The sequence below is a fragment of the Vicia villosa genome, linkage group LG1 (assembly GCF_029867415.1).
Source record: "Vicia villosa cultivar HV-30 ecotype Madison, WI linkage group LG1, Vvil1.0, whole genome shotgun sequence".
Taxonomy (NCBI): domain Eukaryota; kingdom Viridiplantae; phylum Streptophyta; class Magnoliopsida; order Fabales; family Fabaceae; genus Vicia; species Vicia villosa.
Window position 1 is genome coordinate 25939297 of NC_081180.1, and position 19932 is coordinate 25959228.

A 19932-nucleotide genomic window follows, 5' to 3' on the forward strand; every position below is an offset into this window, starting at 1 on the left:
CTATGAAATAAGAGATCTTCCAAGAAAGAAACATTGGCCAGAGATTGATCTTCGAGTATCTGAGCATCCAGCCCAGTCTGCATCTGAATATCCCTGCAGGGTCAATTGTGAGTTTCTTGGTAGGAAGATACCCCTCCCAGGACATGACTTCAAATATCTAAGGACCCTTGTAGCTGCATTGAAATGATTAGTGGATGGAGATGACAAGAACTGGCTTAGCTGTTGAGTGCAAAAAGTAATATCAGGTCTGGTGGCATTAAGATATAGGAGCCTCCCCACTAGCCTTCGATAAGCAGGAATGTCATGGTATGGGCTGCTAGCATCTTGATGAATCTTAGAGGAAGGATCAGATGGGGTAGAGACAGGTTTGGTAGATAAGAATGCAGAATCTTGGAGAAGATCAAGGCAATACTTCCTTTGGCATAAGGAAATTCCTTGTTTGGAGTGAGCCACCTCAATTCCAAGGAAATATTTTAATTGACCAAGATCCTTTATTTGAAATTCATGATGTAACTGTTGTTTGATGAGTTGCATTTCCTGCAAAGAATTACCAGCCAATATAACATCATCTACATAGACTAACATAATGGTAAATTCATGATGTGTTTGCTTGATAAACAAGGAAACATCTGCAGCAGCTTGTTTGTAGTAATGATGTTTAAGAAAATCAGTTAACCTCTCATGCCATTTTCTACTAGCCTGTTTAAGACCATATAAGGACTTAACAAGTTTGCAAACTTGGTTAGGCTTGGTAGCTGTAACACCTGGGGGAAGAGTCATGTATACATCCTCTTGAAGTTGCCCATGGAGAAAGGCATTGTTCACATCTAATTGGTGGAGATGCCAATTGTGGATAGAAGCAAGAGCGATAACAGTCCTGATTGTGGTCATTTTGGCAACAGGAGAATAAGTTTCAAAGTAGTCTAGGCCTTCAATTTGGTTATACCCCTTAGCAACTAACCTAGCTTTGAATCTCTCAATAGTGCCATCAGCATGGTGCTTGATTTTATACACCCATCTGCAGCCAATTGGCTTGATATTTGGAGGCAGGTCCACAATGATCCATGTACCTGTTTTCTCAAGAGCAGATAATTCCAATTGCATAGCTTGATTCCAACAATCATATTTGCAAGCCTCATTGTAGTTTTTAGGCTCAGTAACAGATGAAATAGAGAGAGAATATTGACAATGAGGTATGGATAAACTGGAATAAGATAGGGAATCAGAGATGGGATATGGCATACCTTTAGAAGATGGATCTGAGCTGGCAGACTGAGAGCATACATAGTGCTGCAAGTAAGATGGCTTGTGAGACACTCTAGAGGATGCACGAGTAGGTAAGGGTAAAGGATCTGAATTTGAACTGTTAGGGGGTGGAGAATTATTTGAAGAATGAAGAGGAGTATGAGGAGGAAGAGGATCAGAATTAGTAGGTATGTCAAATGTGGAAGGGTGAAGAGACTCAATGGAGGATGGAGTGGACAATTGGACTCTAGATTGGTCTAAAGAAGAACTAGGATAGTAAGACCAAGATTGACAAGAAGAATGAGTGTAGGGAAGTATGTGTTCATGGAAGGAAACATTCCTTGATGTGAAGACTTCTGTATTGTTTAAATCCAAGAGAATGTAACCTTTCATGTGAGGAGGATAACCTAGGAAAATGGATTTTCTTGCTTTAGGGTCTAATTTGGTTCTGTGTACATTAAGGCTCGAGGCATAACAAAGAGAACCAAAGACTTTGAAAGAAGAAATCTCAGGAAGTTTGTCATGGAAAATTTGGTATGGTGATTTATTGTTCAGAATGGTGGAAGGTACTCTATTAATGATGTAAGTAGCATAGATTAAGGCATAAGACCAGTAAGGTTTAGGTAGTTTGGATTGATACAATAAAGCTCTACCAACATTGAGAAGATGTTGGTGTTTTCGTTCTACCCTCCCATTTTGTTGGGGGGTTTCAACACATGATTTTTGATGATTAATACCATGAGTAGCATAGAAGGAAGTGAGCATAAATTCAGGGCCATTATCTGTTCTTAAGATCTTAGGGGTGATGTTATGTTGATTCTGAATCATTTTAATGAATTGCTGAATTTTAGGAGCTACCTCAGATTTGGATTTAAGGAGCACAATCCATACAAAACGAGTAAAGTCATCTAGAATAGTAAGAAAATACTTGTGATTATGAATAGATGGTACAGACAAAGGACCCCATATATCTAAATGGAGCATTTCAAATTTAGAGTTTGCAATATTGGAACTATGAGGAAAGGGAAGTTTCTTATGCCTAGCTAAATGACAAATGTCACAAGTAGCCTTAGAATCAAATGACATATTGGGATAGAGTGAAGACATGTGGTTGAGATTTTTATTAGAAACATGACCTAATCGAAAATGCCATAGAGCATTGCTAGGAAGAATTGTGTTGACACTGGTGGAATGAATGTGAGACATGTTGGTATTGGTGAGAGCACCCTTAGGAGGACAGGCATTTACTTGCAGTCTATATAGGCCTCCAATCTGTCTACCCAAACCAATCATCTTCAGGTTGTTCATATCCTGGAGAAAACAAGTGTGAGAAGAGAATTTAGCATGGCATTTCAATGACTGACACATTTTGGAAATGGAAATGAGATTGAGGTGAAAATCATTATAATACAAAACATCTTCCAAATAGAGATCAGAAGAGAATTGTACAAAGCCAGCTTGATTTACACAAACAGAATTGCCATTAGGAAGAGTAATGTAAATAGGATTAATGGCATGAATAGAGGTAAAAAGAGAAAGAGATGAGCACACATGGTCATTTGCACCAGAATCAAGTATCCAATAATTGGCTCGAGCAGATGAACTAAAACTGTTACATACAATACCTGAGAGATCCTCATTGGGAGTAGAAGTAGTCATCAAAGTAGAGATAGATGCAGTAGTGCTAGGAGTGGTAGATGGGATCAAGTTAACTTGTTGAAGTAATCCAATCAACTGATCATATTGAGCTTGAGAGATGTTGGTAGCACTAGCAGCAGATGAAATTGTTGTAGAATTCTCAGGTGTATGATCAACATCAGATGTATGAGTTGTGGAAGCATTAGCTTGTGATTTGTTTTTGTTGAAATTAGGGTGACCATGCTTTTGATAACAGAAATCCACAGTGTGGCCAGTTCTATGACAAAAGGTGCATTGGCGAGGAGGATGCTTATAATGAGGAGATTTGCCTTTGGACTCAAAACGTTGAGCAGCATTCACCATGAGTGCAGACTCATCTTCAGTAACACTAGCAGAATTATGATTACTCTCTTCTTGCACTACTAAGGAATATACCTTGTTAATTGGTGGCAAAGGTTCCATGAGCAAAACTTGAGTTCTAACCACTGAAAAACGTTCATTAAGACCAGTTAAGAATTGCATAACCTGATCTTCAGCACGATACGCACGAACATTCTGCATAGCAAGGCAACGGCATTGTTGAACACACGAGCATGATGAAAGTGGACGGTGTTCATTGAGCTCTTCCCATAGTCCTCTTAACTCAATGAAGTAATCCATAACAGATCGTGACGCTTGCTTCAAGTTGTTGATCGAAGAACGAAGATTAAAAATGCGAATACGATCAGCTTTTGAAAAACGCTTACGTAAATCAATCCAAACGTCAATTGCATTAGCATGAAATACGATAGTTGAAGCAATTTGTTCAGAAACAGAATTCAATAACCAAGAATGAATCAAATGATTGCACCTTTCCCATTTATTACGATTGAGATCTTGATGTGAAGGAATATCAAGATCGCCATTGATGAATTGAAACTTGTTCTTCGCTCCCAACGCTAGTTGCATAGACTTACTCCATGCAAGATAATTGGAACCATTGAGTTTTGGTGAGATGCAAACAGAGTTTGGTCCTTCACTTGGATGGATATAGTAGGGTGAGTCAATATCAGGTGGTGCAACACGCGGAGGCATGATGAGAAATCAAGAACACTGGATCGATGAGAAAGAAAAATCCAAAAGAAGGAATCGGAACGAAGAAGAAAAGAAGAACAGAAAGTTTCAGAAAAATCAAGAAGAAAGATCTTGATGAATGAGGCAAACGAAGAAGATGAATGAAGCAAGGATATGTTCAACTGATACCATATTATGAATTGAAAGAAATGAAACTTGCTTCATTAAGAAGATAGAGAAGATTACAAGTTGTTTATATACACAACTAAGTGATGCATGTTTAGCTTATCATGCACTGCCTATATACAATCTTAAACTACTAACTAACTTCCAGCTGTATAACTAATCAATCAGTTAGGTAGTTACACTCTCTCCATTTGTGTCTTCATTGTTGCTTGCTGCTGAAGGAAGCTCAGGTTGTAACACTAAGTTATATATAATACTAAAACTCATCATATGAATATAACCTCAAAATATATAAATTAAACAGCTTAAGTTATTGTGTGACTGATGAGTGATGGAATTAAACCCAAAGAGCTCCAGCTTTTTTAAGCATTGGAATCAAAGAGCGATTAAGATGAAGACTCATTACTTGATTGGCTCCACCAATAAGCTCACCACCAATGAAAACAGTTGGAACAGATGGAGAAGAACCAAGTCTTGAAAGTGCTTGCTTAATCTCTCTCCCTCTTGATATCTCATCAAGTTCATAAACTGCTGGATTCACACCAAAGTCACAAAAAAGTGTCTTTATGGTATGACTCATGCAACATGAACTCTTGCTGAATATTACAACTGGCCTCTCTGAAACCATCTTTGTTACTCTCTCCATTGTGATACAAAGGTTGATATGTGAGGAATGTGTATAGTTTTAATTGAAGTTTTTGAGCTGTGTTGATGAGATAAGCTAAATGTGGCATGCATTATATAGAGGATTTAAAGGGAATAAAATTAAGCCTTGTTGGGAAATAAAAACGTAGAAAAGTGAAGAATATTTGCGTCTCTATTGAAAATCGGTAAAGGGAATAAATTAAGTATACTTTCCGCAACTAGCCAACAAACTATTCTTTATCCAAACAGTGATTGCATGTGTACGGAAACAAATCAAGACAATTCCTTATCTTTGTTCAACTTTCACCATATATTAAAGAATACATATATCTACTATCTAACAATCAAAACAATAGTCCTGCACAATTACATTATTGCCCTTCCTTTTTAACTAATTTTCTACTCAAGGGTTAGTTTGGTCATTTCATAAACCAACTATTTTTCTACACTTTCCACATATCCTCACCTTTTCCTTTTCTTCTTTTCATTCAAATTTCAAATTTTCCCCCACATTTCTTTTTCTTACACTTACTTTCTTATATTTCAACTTTCTTATTCATATTTATTTTCTTATTTTTCTTACACTACTCTTATTCTATCTCACTTCTCTCTCCACATTTATTTTTCATTTCATTTCTACTTACTTTTCTCTCTCTTTCTCTCTTGCATTTTTCTCTCCAATATTTTCACTTTTATTTTAATTTTTTCGCTCACAATTTTAATAAATTGAATTAACATAATTATTAAAAAAATTATTTTCAAATGTCAAAATCATTCATAATTATAAAAAAAATTATTTTCACATGTCAAAATTTCTACTTTTCTCACGGATCACTATGAACAAAATACATATTTTGTTTTAGTTGACATTATACTTATTTGAGACACAAAATTCTTATTTTCAAATGTCAAAATTTTCTATTTTTCTCACGGGACACTATCAATAAAATAATCATTTTACTTTAATTAATAATTATCTTTATTTGAGACACAAAATTTTTATTTTCAAATATTCAAATTAAATTTAAATTATTATTATTCATTTTATAATTAAATAACTCATTTCAAATTTAGATGTATATTTAAATAAAATCTATATCGTATTAAATAAATTTGTAACAGGACACGATCAGTTAAATTTACGCAAATTTTTTTTTGATAAATATTGCTTTCAATAAGCATTTGAATACAAATTTACTATACAAAATTATTTTAACCTATACAAACTCATGAATATCATTAATTTTTTATACAAATTATTTTTTCGCTCACAATTTTAATAAATTGAATTAACATAATTATTAAAAAAAATATTTTCAAATGTCAAAATTATTCATAATTATTAAAAAAATTATTTTCACATGTCAAAATTTCTACTTTTCTCACGGATCACTATGAACAAAATACATATTTTGTTTTAGTTGACATTATACTTATTTGAGACACAAAATTCTTATTTTCAAATGTCAAAATTTTCTATTTTTCTCACGGGGCACTATCAATTAAATAACCATTTTATTTTAATTAACAATTCTTATTTGTAACGGAACACGATTAGTTAAATTCACACAAAATTTTTTTTGATAAAAATTGCTTTCAATATGCATTTGAATACAAATTAACTATACAAAATTATTTTAACCTATACAAAATGTACCCGTGCGGCAGCACGGGTAGTTTACTAGTTTGTATGAAAAAGATGAATTCTCAAGGATTTAAAAAAGTAATAGTTATTAATAGAGTAAAAAGGATAAATTTAAAAAAATTAAAAAAGATAAAATAAAAAGCGAAGGAAGAAATATTTTTCACAGTTGTAATTAATTTTAATATAATAGAAAGCCAAAGAAAATTATTTTCACACCATGGAAACGACTATTTGGGGTGTGTTTGTTTCATGGATTTGAATTTTACTCCGCAGGAATGTGTGAGGTTCGAAATCATATTCCCACGTTTGTTTTAAGTTGGTTTTTTCTTTACCCACCTTCCTATGGGGGTCACCCCCAGCGAAAACCCCAGTTTACCCCTGCTTCGGAAATGAACTTCCGAAGTATTTTTTTTTTAAATTTTCTCAGACTTTGGAAGTTCATCTCCGAAAACACCAAATGGGGGGTGTTTTCGGAGATGAACTTCCGAAAACACCTTTTTTCAGATTTTGGGGGGTTTCGGAAATGAACTTTCGAATTATGCAGAAACTGTGTTTTTTTTTTATGATTTTGGAAACAGCCTCGTATTTTTAATTAAAGAAAGACGGCAAATAAAATAAGCGATATATAAATAGAAAATACTAATATATACCAACCGATCCGATCCAAATCCAAATAATAATAGTGTACGAAAGATACAATCCGAAAACAAAACAAAAAATAAACCCGACCACTACTGGGTATGCCTAACCCTCTCACCCTGGGCCCTCCTCTGCCGCCTGTATGCCGCCGCACAGCCCGCATCAGTGACGATCATCTTCATCACGGCGACTGCCTCTGGACCGCCCTGATGAACGACACCTCGATCCAACGTGTCCCGCCCAAGCATCTCTATCCGCTGGCACATCGGAAGGAGATCAATGGCGTGGTCATCCTCGGCCTGCTGGTTCTCCAGGATCTCCTCGTGTGCTGGCCTAGGAGCGCCGGGAGCGTCGGGTGTCAACAGAGGATGTGACACCCAATAAAACCATGTGACGTACCCCTCCACACTGTGCCAGTCCTAGGTGACCCGCATGCGACGATACTCCTCTGGTACCGCATGATGCTCCCAATCTTCAAACATGGCAGTGAGCTGCACTCTGGTCACTGTGTCGGGAGCAGCCTCAAAGGGTGACCTGGGTATCATCTGCACAAATCCGAACTGCCGCATGCACCGCTCAGGGAGATACCGGACCATGATGGTAGTCCCGCATGCCAACCAGCCAGAATATAGAGATATGCCGTCAAAGGGGACAATCTGAGTGTAGTCGCTGAACGGCCTCCAGGTGACGTCATCGTGCATCGTGCGGTCCAAGTACCCACGGTATGGTCCCACCGCATTGTTCCCCCTCTGGAGAACGTATCTGGCGGCCCTGGGCATGGCGTCAACGTACGCAGGATCGATGTGGAAGCCGTGGATGCGAGAGAAGTAGGAGATGATCCAGCTCTGAAACATAAATAAATACGAAACATAAGTAAATACGAAACACAAATACGAAACATAAATAAATACGGAACAATTAAAATGAAACGTACCGTGAGTAGTGTGCAGGATCCGGTCAACTGCCTCGTCCCCCAGTTGGAGGCCTCATTCAGCTTCTGGTATAGGTATGCCAGAGTAGCTGCCCCCTAGTTCCACTGGTGAACGGTGGTCAAGTCCATGAAGTAGCGGAGGTAGGTCACGTCGACGTACCTCGCACTCTTGTCCACAAAGATCGTAGCGCCTACCACATGCATGTACTAGCACCGGAGAGTGCAGCCACGGTGATAATGTGTAAATAGCTCGTCACCCGCATCCTCAGCCTCGGCGGCCGCCACCAGGTGGTGCTCGAAGTAGCGGCTCAGTATGGTGAACCGGATATGAGGCCCAAATGTCGTGGCGCACTCAAATCCAGCAACTTCGGGCTCCATACCCAAATAGAGCGCCATCCACTCAGTGGCTTCGACCCTCTGGATCCGGGAGTGAGTCAACAGTGGCCCCCTGATCGGCAGGTGGAGAAGACACTGCACATCATGCAAGGTGATCGTCATCTCCCCAACCGGCAAGTGGAAAGAAGACGTCTCCTTGTGCCACCGCTCCACAAAAGCCCCCTGCATGCCGTGGCTGATGGGGGTGTACCCCGTCATGCAGAGCCCACTGAGCCCTGAACCTCTCACAGCGTCGTTAAACCACTCGGCAGTCGGTTTAAACAGACTGAAAATCTTTCGGGCATGGTTCACCATTTTCAACGGCTCTCTCTCCTGTTACAAAAAAACAAATAAAAAAGTATGTAAATAGACGTTAATAAAATATTGAATAAACGTCTAAATTATAAACGGTTAAATAATGTAGTCGGGCAAATTATAAAAAATACCTCTCCCTCCCAGATCCGCCGAGCGACGTGATCGCGGTAGGATATCAGGACTGAAGTGTCACTGGGCCCTCCCGGGAAGCCCTCCTCCTGCTCATCCTCCTCCCCGAGTGGAGGGTCAACATCCGGTACATCCTCTGCCTCGTGGTATGATACTGCCACCTCCGGTACCTCCTCCTCCTCCTCCTCTTGCTAGCGGGAAGAAGATACCCGAGCCAGACGACTCCTCGATCCAGATGTAGAGGTACCATCGTCCATCTCCACGGGAACTCGCAAACGTCGTCCCCGGCCCTGCCCTCGTCCCCGTGTCGACGCCAGCTGCGCCGCCCGCTCGCGTCTAGCCGACGCAGTCTGGGTCTCTCTCTACCCTGTCTGATGCGTGCTAGGTTGTCTGACATGTTCCTGAAAACAATTGAAATCGATTAATATGCGAGACAACATAAATAACTAAAAAAAATTACACTTTTGATACAATTCGGAAGTTCATTTCTGAAACTGGGAATGGAGGTGTTTTCGGAAATGAACTTCCGAAACACCCCTGCGAAGAACTTCTCTGCAACCTCCAATGGCAGACCCCAAAATCCTAAAACATAACTAATTTTATTCATTCTAAACTACCTAAATAGTAGTTTAGAGTTTGACTAATGGATCTAAACAACCTAAACAACCATAATAGAGATATAATAATGGATCTAAAAATTGAAAAAAATGCACTAAACTTACCACTAATAGAGTTTGGGATGATTTAGATTGAGATTGGAAGAAGATATTGGCAATCTCTGATACTTCACACTTGCTTTTTGCAGAAATTTTGAAGAGAGGTTGAGTTTAGAATAGAATAAGGGTTAAATGAATGGAGGAGGGGGTTGTTTTGCTTAATCTGCAAAACGCCCAGTATTTCGGAAATGAACTTCCGAAATGCTGTTATCGGAAATAAACTTCCGAAATAAGACAAATTTTGAAAAAAAAAAAAAGGCGCTTCCGGAGACGCATCTCCGAAAACACCTTTTTCTTGCATTTCGGAAATACATTTCCGAAGTCAGGGGTAGTTTAGGTTTTTCACCAGAGGTGGGCTAGAAGGTTGGGAGGTCTATAAAGAAATTTTCTGTAAGTTTTATTAAATTTTACTATGGTATCCATTTATTCTTGAAAATAGGATTTACACATGAATTAGATATTTTTTATTCTCATACAAAAGAGTAGAAATCTTACATTCCCATGAAAGTAAGAGATAACAACCTATAACTTCCTACTCTAAATTAATTTAACTCTTTTAATTTTTTTTTAAATAAATTAAATATATTTTATAAATATTCTTAGATACTTACCAGCTACCAAACACATAGATAAGAATATAATTTCCGGGATTAATGTTTCAAGGAACAATATTCTAAAGATTAAATTTTTTTTTGCTTTAAACAAGAAAGCCCTTGGTTCGGTTGTGTAATTTAGTATTAACTTGGATTCAAGTTAAAAATAACCCGTGGAAGTATTTTTTAAAAATTATAGAATTTTATAAATAAATTGTTAATATCATTTTTATTATATTATTAAGTATTTATTATTTTCTATTATTAAATTATTTTTATTTGCTCCTAAAGTTTACAAATTAGTTTCATGTATGGTTATTTGAATCTCAATACCAATTCAAATATGTTAGTGTTTTTGTTTTTCTTTTGAGAATGTAACTTCCATTCATGAAATAATAATGAGTCGTGTAACTCGTGTTAATTTGTACTATAAAGATATATTAAAATATTTTTAAAAAAATAGTGTTCTTTTAATTGCTTTAAGCAAAAACAAATATAATACTCTCTCGATCAATTAAAAATTGTCGCATTTGTGAAAAAAGTGACATAAAAAATTGTCAAATTATTATTTTGAAAGATCATTAATTATTTTTTCCTAATTGTACAATCTAATTAAATATAAATATCATTTGATCTCAACTGAAGTGACATTATTGATTTTTATTTTGCTACGGAATTAGAATTGATCGAAAATGCTAGTTGTAGTTTGCAATGGTGGATCTAAGTTTTTGGTACGGTACGAGATGAACTGACGTGCAATGTTAGCACTCTAAGAATCAAATCAGTATGTGAGTAAGATGAATGATTGAAGTTTGAATTTGAATTGTACTTCCTCTTTATATAGTCGGGTGATTATAACAACTTACCGATCTTTAGTAGTAAGACAAAACTTTGTTCCAAAAAACCCTAAACCTCATTATCAATTCAAGCAAAACCTCGCACTGAAGGAGAAAAGAAAAAGGAATATTCAAAAGCACTCACAACAAAAAGCACAAGGAAAGGGGAAAGAAAAGAAGGGAGGAGGCATCTTTTATTGGTCACGGCACTCTAGGTTGGTACTCTTGTTTTCTTATACCTCTAAGCATATGTCTGCATGTTGCGCTTGATGTTAGTTAAAGTTTATTGTTGTTTGAGTTTGGGTTTGATTGCCTGTTTGTCCTTTTTATTTCTATTTTGATATTTGTTTTTTTGTACGATCTATGATCACTAGCTCTTTGTTTATTGTATTTATGTTTTTTGGACTTGGTCTATTTCTGCTCTCGTGCGTCAAAATATTTTCGTAAATTAAAAACAACCAACAAACACTTGTTTTCTACCTCAAACAACGAGGCTTTGAATTTCCCATTGCATCCGGAAGTAAGTAGACACAAGGTTTCAAAATCTTGGTGAGCAAAATAATAAAAACTAATCTTTCTTCTCTTTTATCCCTTTTGTAAATATCTAATAAATAAAAAAAATTAAAGCAAGCATTAACAAGAAACAAACATTTAGGCACACATTCAAATTTAGTTAACTAAACGGCTCCTATTGAGTACAACAGATATGTGGTATGCTAATAGTTTCCCCTCGAACAACCAATCCATGAACATGTATTTGATTGTGATGATCATCTTATCCTCATCTCTTAAAGTTTTATCGTTATTTTCCCTTTTCTTATAGAAATAAATAAAATTCGATGACGACTCTGTGTCTATTTCGAGCGTTTGAAGACTCGAGTATTTTTCCCGCAGCAATACATGTTAGTAAAATTTTAGAAGTCGTTAAATCGGTCTATTAGCGATTTCAATTTTGCAACTACATATTCAATCTCCAAAATCTTTAATATATAAAAGTTAATTAAAAAAAACTAAGTGACCTAAATTCTGGTCACCTATAACTTTTATTTTTTTCTCTATTTTTCAAATTATATTTCTTAAGTTACTATTTTCCTCCTAATTTTTAATTTTCAATGAAATTTTCACATTTATATTATATTAAAAAATAAAATATATATTTTTATAAAAATATTTGTTAGTACAATTTTATTAATTTAATAAAAATGTAATTTTATTGAAATTTTATTTGAACCTCCTTATTATGTTAATAATATATATCAATTTTAATACACTTATCAACAAATAAAATGGTATGTCTGAGTGGTCAAATGTTAAGTCTCACTTGTTAAGGCACTTAATGTTAAACACAACAACACGGATTTGACCAACTCAATATGGTCATGAATTCAGTATTAGATTAGTCACAAATTTAGTCGCTAAATTTTGGTAATTGAATCCATTGCTAAAGGTTAGCGACTAGCACTTTATTGGCCGCTGAATGTTATAGTGACTGGTTTTTAGGCTTTTTGGTCTTTAATTTGGTCACTAAATGCGAAGTTTCTAGATCAGAAATCACTTAATTCTCATACTCATCACTTAATCAATTGACTTTCATCCAACTGCGAACTTTCTGAAAATTAAATCAAAACGCTACAAAAATTAATCACGTGTTCCGAATGATAACTTTGCTATGTTTAAAACTTTGATAAGTCACATTGCTAAGTCAAATTGTAATAACTCTACACCTATATAAATTACTCATTTTAACATCCTTTAAGAAATATGTCAAAACTTGGGTAAGTTAGCACAACAATAATAACAATGAACATTCAATCTCAATAACAACAATAGCATTAAACTTTCATCCTCAACAACAACAGTAGCAGTAGCAACAATAACAACATGCCACAACAATAATATACCCTCAATCTCAAAAACAACAACAACATTAAATCTTAAATATCTCAACAACAACAAAACAACATTATTGATACAGTCATTAAGAAAGTATATGTGTATCGGAAACGTAATGAGAGAGTTAAAGAAATGAGTTGGTTCGACTTTGTTGTTTCTTTTTTGGAGCTTCGTTTGAGTTTCCTTCTTATAGTTTCCTTCGTCGTTTCTTTACTTCTATCGACTTGGAAGATGAATTTTTGTTTGGTTTACCGGAGAAGATAAATAATGTTTTTTTTTTAGTTTTTGGAAAATGGTGGTTTGCTCATTATGTGGAGAAGATGAAGAAGATGCTTTGTTCGCTATGACTCAAAAAGTTTATGAGAAATAAAAAAATGAATGAGAGCTAACATTGTATTTTGGAAAACAATGTTGCTAGGAATTTTTCTCTAGGTTGACATTAACAATCGAGGGAATAGTTTGTAGTTTTTCTCTCGGTTGGAAGGCATAACCGAGGAGATAGGTGATTTATATTATAAGTAAAAATATCATAAATTAAAATAAGGGCGCAATTTTAAAAGAAGTAAAATCTTAAACATAAGTTGTTGGAATTTAAAGTATGTCCTTGAGGTACTTTTCCCCTTGGTTGCTAGCCCAAGTGGGGGAATAGATGACTTCTATTGCAAACCAAGAACTGTAAGGAATATCACATACAGCTTCTTACCATTCACCATTTTCATTTTTGGTTGCAATATCTTCTCATTATGATTAGGAATTTGTTTCTCAATTTTTTTTTCACTAGGCAAATGGATTAAGTAATCGCACTAGGGGTGCTACTCTTACAACACACTACTACTTAGAGTTGAAACAAGCTAGCGGTAACTTGTACCAATCGTAAAAACTATCACGAGACGATGGCTAACTTAAAGCCATCCATCTCCAAGAAAATAGAATTACATTAGAATACACCACATCATAGCTATAGGACATGTTCTCAAAAATAATGGCATTCCTCATTAGTCAAATGCTCCATATGGTTGCTATCCAAATGATATTAATCTTGATCACGTGGTTGGCATTCTTCACCTTACCTTGAATAATACCAAAAGACAAAAATTAATCAACGGAAAAGGGTATGACCTCCCCTAACCAAGAAGATATACTTCTCCAAGAATGTATTCTTCACCTTACATCTCTCAATGTGTTAAGAGTCAAGTAAAACAAAAAATCATTGAATTTTTGTCTTGGATGAAAATTTTGAGAAATTATTCATAAAAACAACAACGACGTCACAAACAAAAAATCAACAGCAATAGAAACAACACCAAATAGAGTTTGGTTTAGAAATAAATATAAATTTATAAATTAAAATGAAGTTTGGGGGCAGAAAAATTGAATTATGTTTAAGGCAAAAGTAAAAGAATGTGATACTTTATATAGAAAATTGAAATATTTTTTCTCCTCAATTTTACTTAGGGATGGTAATTTGGTCCATCCCCAGTGGGTACCTACAAAAATACCCATAATGGGTAGGGCAAAAATCCGCATAAATGGGTACGGGCACGGGCTCGGGTAATTACCCACTTAAATAAGCAGGTATGGGTGCGGATATGGGAAACTTAGTACCCAGCCCGCCCCATACCCGCACAACATATATATTTATATATTTTGATTTATATTATTATATTAAAATAAATGTCTATCAATTTTCAAAAATACATTGATGTTAAACCATTACATATGTAACATAAGTGTTCGTTTATTTCATAATTTTACAATAAGTTTTTTGAAAACATTTAAATGTTACTAAAAACTTAAAATGATATGATTTTTTATAGTTGATATATTTATTTTTATTAGAAATGCGGGTAATGGGTACGCGTATGGGTACTTACATACCCAAAGGGCACACGTACGGGTGCTAAAGTTGTTACCCAAGCGGGTATGGACTCGGGTACGGGGATTTTTTCCAACCGCGGGTATGGGGATGGGTACTATAGTACCCTACCCCTACCCTGTTCATTGCCATCCCTAATTTTACCCGTTAAAAGGAGGAAATGGTTACTTATTTTTAATTATAAAACATAATTTTTTTGACAAAAACGGACCTATTACAACCGAGGGCTTCTGCCCCATTAAAACTCCAACAATGATTAAGTATTTTTTTATCTAGTGGTTAAGTATTATTATCAATCTATTACATTAAAATATTAAATTGAGGGATAGATACACATAAAAATATTATCAATATAAATTTAAAAGTTTAATTACTATGCATTATCAGTGTAAATTTTTTACACGTCAATATATCACGACCACTCAATTTTATTATTTTAAAAGAAATTAAAACCAAAATCAAATGTTTTAAATATATAATTGGTTGGATTGTTTGAACATGTGAATTAATAAATAAAAATGAGAAATGCTAACCAGTGTCTTTGGACACTCTTTAAGTGATTAAAGTCGTAAGTTTTTTTAAAAATGCGTGTATTTAATACATTGAAAATGCATTGAAAATTGAAATATTAACTTTTATAAAGAATATTTTTTTTATTTAGTATGCTTAAAGAGTGTCCTGAGAACTGATATCTTTTATGAGAAACAAGATTTATTAATATCAACCATCAGATTTAATTAACGCTTAAGATTTAATAATTCCACATTAGGAGCACTTTATTGAATCTTTTCTATTATGTTTAAGGGTTAAATATACGATGCCCCCTGCCACTAGGGCGAGTTTCGATTTTGTCCCCCTGAAGTTTTTTTTTTGTAAACTGCCCCCTATAAAACAAAGATTCTGTTTTCAGAACCCCCTAACCCTTGTTTGGCTGACTGGACGTGGGGGATTTGGCTGACTGGGCATTTGAAATCCTTGTTTGGCTGACTGGACTTGCTTACAATATATTTAATAAGCAAAAATCAATTAAAATTTTTGTCAATGATCGAACCCAGCACTAGCATGTTATTGAGTAATATGTCAACCAATTGAGCTAAACGTTTTTGTTGAAACTAAATGTTTTTTAGTTAGTTTTGTTATTAATACTTAAACTTAATAAAATCTGTACATATTAATTACTGAATTTTTTATAAACTATTAATATATTACTTTTATATAAAATATATTTATATTAAAACTGTACATATAAAATGAATAATTTTTTTTAAAAAAACTGTACATATAAAATGAACGTTTTTAATTAAATTTTTATAAAACTTTCAAGTTAACATATTTTATAAAACTGTATATAAAACTGTTATAAATTAAATTTTTATAACACTTTCAATTTTTTAATAACGTTTTTAATTAACGTTTTTATATAATTTTTTAATTAACTTTTTTAAATGTAATAAACAAAAATGTTAATATATATATATATACTGAATGTTAACATTTAATTAACATATAAAATAAAAAATTTAGTATATATATGTTACATATATATAAATTTATTGAACGTTAACATTTAGTTAACATAAAAAAATTTAACATATATATAAAACAAAATAAATGTTGTTAACGTTAATATAAAAAAATTTAACATATATATAAAGCAAAAAAAATGTTAACATTTATACTAAGAGTCCTTAAAATATTATAAACTAAGTATTAATATATAAAGTATATTTTAGTATAACTAATATAAAAAATTAGTATAACTAATATAAATTAATATTGCTTAATTTTTTATAGGAATTGCTCAGTTTTTTTAAAAATTTATAAATTTGGATGTTAATATATTATATAAAAAAATAAAACGTTAATATTTGTTAGGGATTTATTAATTATTGCTCAGTTTTATAATTGAAAAATATAATTAGTTTTATAATTATTGCATCATCTATATTTATTTTATTTAGTTAATATATACAATAAATAAAATAATTATTAAAAATTCAGTTATATATAAACATTAATTGTGTTAAATTAATTGTGTTATAAATCATTTATATATATTTTTTTATAATGATTCTAATATATATTATATTAAACAAACAAAATTATAAATTAATATGTATATTGTATAAACAAACAAAATTATAAAAATGTACGGTTTTTAAAAAAATATATATATTTTACATGTACAGTTTTTTTTAAAAAAATTATTCATTTTATATGCATTAATAGTTTATAAAAGTATATATATTAATAGTTTATAAAAAATTCAGTAATTAATATGTACAGTTTTTATTAAGTTAAAGTATTAATAAGAAAACTAAATAAAAAATATTTGGTTTCAACAAAAACGTGTAGCTTAGTTGGTTTAGAAATTACTCAATAACTTGCTTATTAAACATATTGTAAGCAAGTCCAGTCAGCCAAACAAGGATTTCAAATGCCCAGTCAGCCAAATCCCCCACGTCCAGTCAGCCAAACAAGGGATAGGGGCTTCTGAAAACAGAATCTTTGTTTTATAGGGGGCGGTTTACAAAAAAAAGACTTCAGGGGGGCAAAATCGAAACTCGCCCTAGTGGCAGGGGGCATCGTATATTTAACCCTATGTTTAATATTTTCATAAAAATATAACCTTACCAAAAATAATTTTCAATATGCTTTTTGATTTTACCATTAATATATAAAATTTTATTTTTCCATGATATCTCGTACAATTTTTTTAACTCTCTTGATCCTTTATATCTATTGCAAAATAAAATTATATATTTTTATTATTATGGAATTTTAATATTATTTATTTGACTAAAATATACATGTATGAAATATACAATTTTTTTAATATTATTATTTATTATACTGTTAGGGAGTTCAAGATATTATTATTTTAATAAAAATCATATTTTATATTTTTGTTATGTTAAAGATTTTTTTGGATATTTTAATTCGGTTTATTTATTTAGTTTCAATTTTTTTTTAACTTTATAAATTTTACCATGGTGACTATTTTAAATAAGTTTTACTATTATTATAATATTTTAAAAATTGTGAACTCTTTTTGATATTAGCAAATTAGAAATTTTAATTTTATTATTTATTTAATTTTTTCGGATATGAAGTTATCATTCTTGCAAGTCGCATATTGAAAAATATTTTCATTCTTGCAAGAAGGATAATTTTATATTGAAAATAAATAAATAAATAATAAGATCAAAGTTTATAATTTGATAAAATTTGTAAAATCAAAAATTTCCAAACACGCAAATAAATAAATAAACCAAATTAAAATACTGGTAATACTTATATTTTTTTAAATATTTTTAATGAAACACAACGAATAAATTAAATGAATATTTTTTTCTTATAATAGAAATATTTTTAATCAAATAAAAATATAGATGATAAATCAATAATATGTTTTTTATTTAGTAGAACTTGCTAAAATAATAATTTTCTAACTAGTAAATAAATAAATCATCCAAAGTAAAATATAGGTTATAATTTCAAATTCTTCAACATTTTTAATAAATGAATATATAGGTGAGAGATAAATAAAATTCTTAGTCAACAAAAATTAAATAAAGTTCTACACCTTAGACATGTCTATTTTACAGTAATGGCTATTTTAATGTAACACCCCACACATATATGTCTAGAATAATATGCATAAAGTATTAATTATGGTTCATAAGACATCATTTACATAATGTTTGCAGCGGAAAATAGAAGTACACGATTACAAAAGCCGAATGTATCATGGCCAAAATACAAGTACACCATGTAAGTACATATCTAAAATACATAAACTAGCAAGCACGATAAGAACTAGAAGTAATATCCAAGCATCGCCAAGAGATCTAATCCATCTTTCCCTTACCGCGATCTTGCCTCGAACCACCTGAAAAAGAATAATTGGAATGGGATGAGATTACTAAATCTCAGTGAGTCCGCCTATCCTATTAGTCCGCTCGGATCTAAAGGGAACATACAATCAAACGGATCCGCCATGGATCCGTGGTTTTCCTCACGGCCAGGTACAAATACACAACAAGGACAATATCACCAATAGAAGTCCCGTGACTAACCAATGAGATATCATTAAACACACAAACGACACACAAGTATGATGTTGCTAATACAACCACGTCACCATGATTGTACCAGCCCACCGGTGAGGACCTAATGATATTGCCTATGTGGCATCACTAGGGGTGAATAACAAGTGACCTTACCGACGTGGTATCACCATCTCACCGTACCAACATCCGATGTTTTCCCGCTAGAGGAAATGCCTTCTTCAGTACATGATGAGTATACACCAGATCATTCCCATCAAGCACTAGCATTTCCTTGGTAACACGATGAGTATACACCAGATCATTCCCATCGAGTACCCACATATATCATACCGATCAATGAGTATACACCAGATCATTCCCATTGAGAGCGGTGAATATGCCCAGCTATCCCTTCTCACCAATGAGTATGCACCAGAATATTCCCATTGAGAGCAGGGACATAAAGATGACGACATACACAACGACATAACACAACCCTCAAGAATAAAGAAGATAACACGGTCTAAATACATATGCTCCACACGTTATCAGTGTCGCACTTAACAAAAGGTATGTCAGATATATCAAAAAATAGTATTCAAGTACCTAGGCTAATTTTCCTAGATAGTATACTTAAATAGCTTTCTAACGGTATATGGTACGCGTCGAACGGACGCACGAAACGGAAGATATGAATTTTCCACTCTGCTGAATTTTTCCTTTTTTGCCCAGTGTAACCGGTTACACCAGGAACCGTAACCGGTTACGGTCACGCAAAATGCCCAGATTCTCAGTTTTTCAACAGCGTAACCGGTTACACTCAAACCCGTAACCGGTTACACTGAACCAGAATCATTTTTTCTGCGTTTTTAAGGGTTTTATATCAGTCCTAAAGCTTCATGATGAATCCCCTATCTACCCAACTCAGTTCCAACGAAAACATGATATACAAACATAAATAGAAACATCAGCAGGTAAGGATTACATCAGATTAAACATGTTTTAGCAGGATTGATTCATGTATCACTCACATTCCCAAAATCCCAATTGAACCCTCACATGCAAAACCCCAAGTTCACTAACTATGAACTCACCTCAGAGCAGGAAATCAGTGGATGAAGATGAAGATGCTGAAGCAAGATGAAGATAGGAACAAAAATTGGAA

At 33.4% G+C, this 19932-nt stretch overlaps 1 protein-coding gene across 1 annotated transcript; it reads right to left on the reverse strand.

The window, feature by feature from the left end:
• Positions 1-4159: 4159 nt before the first annotated feature.
• LOC131603171 (monothiol glutaredoxin-S2-like) lies at positions 4160-4819 on the reverse strand. Its single transcript, XM_058875445.1, has one exon. The coding sequence runs from the start codon at positions 4766-4768 to the stop codon at positions 4460-4462; it is 309 nt and encodes a 102-aa protein (XP_058731428.1). The 5' UTR covers positions 4769-4819; the 3' UTR covers positions 4160-4459.
• Between the last annotated feature and the right edge of the window lie 15113 nt (positions 4820-19932).

Excerpts from the sequence above, each read along its gene's own strand:
- LOC131603171 (XM_058875445.1), bottom strand. The coding sequence starts at position 4,768 with ATGGAGAGAGTAACAAAGATGGTTTCAGAGAGGCCAGTTGTAATATTC.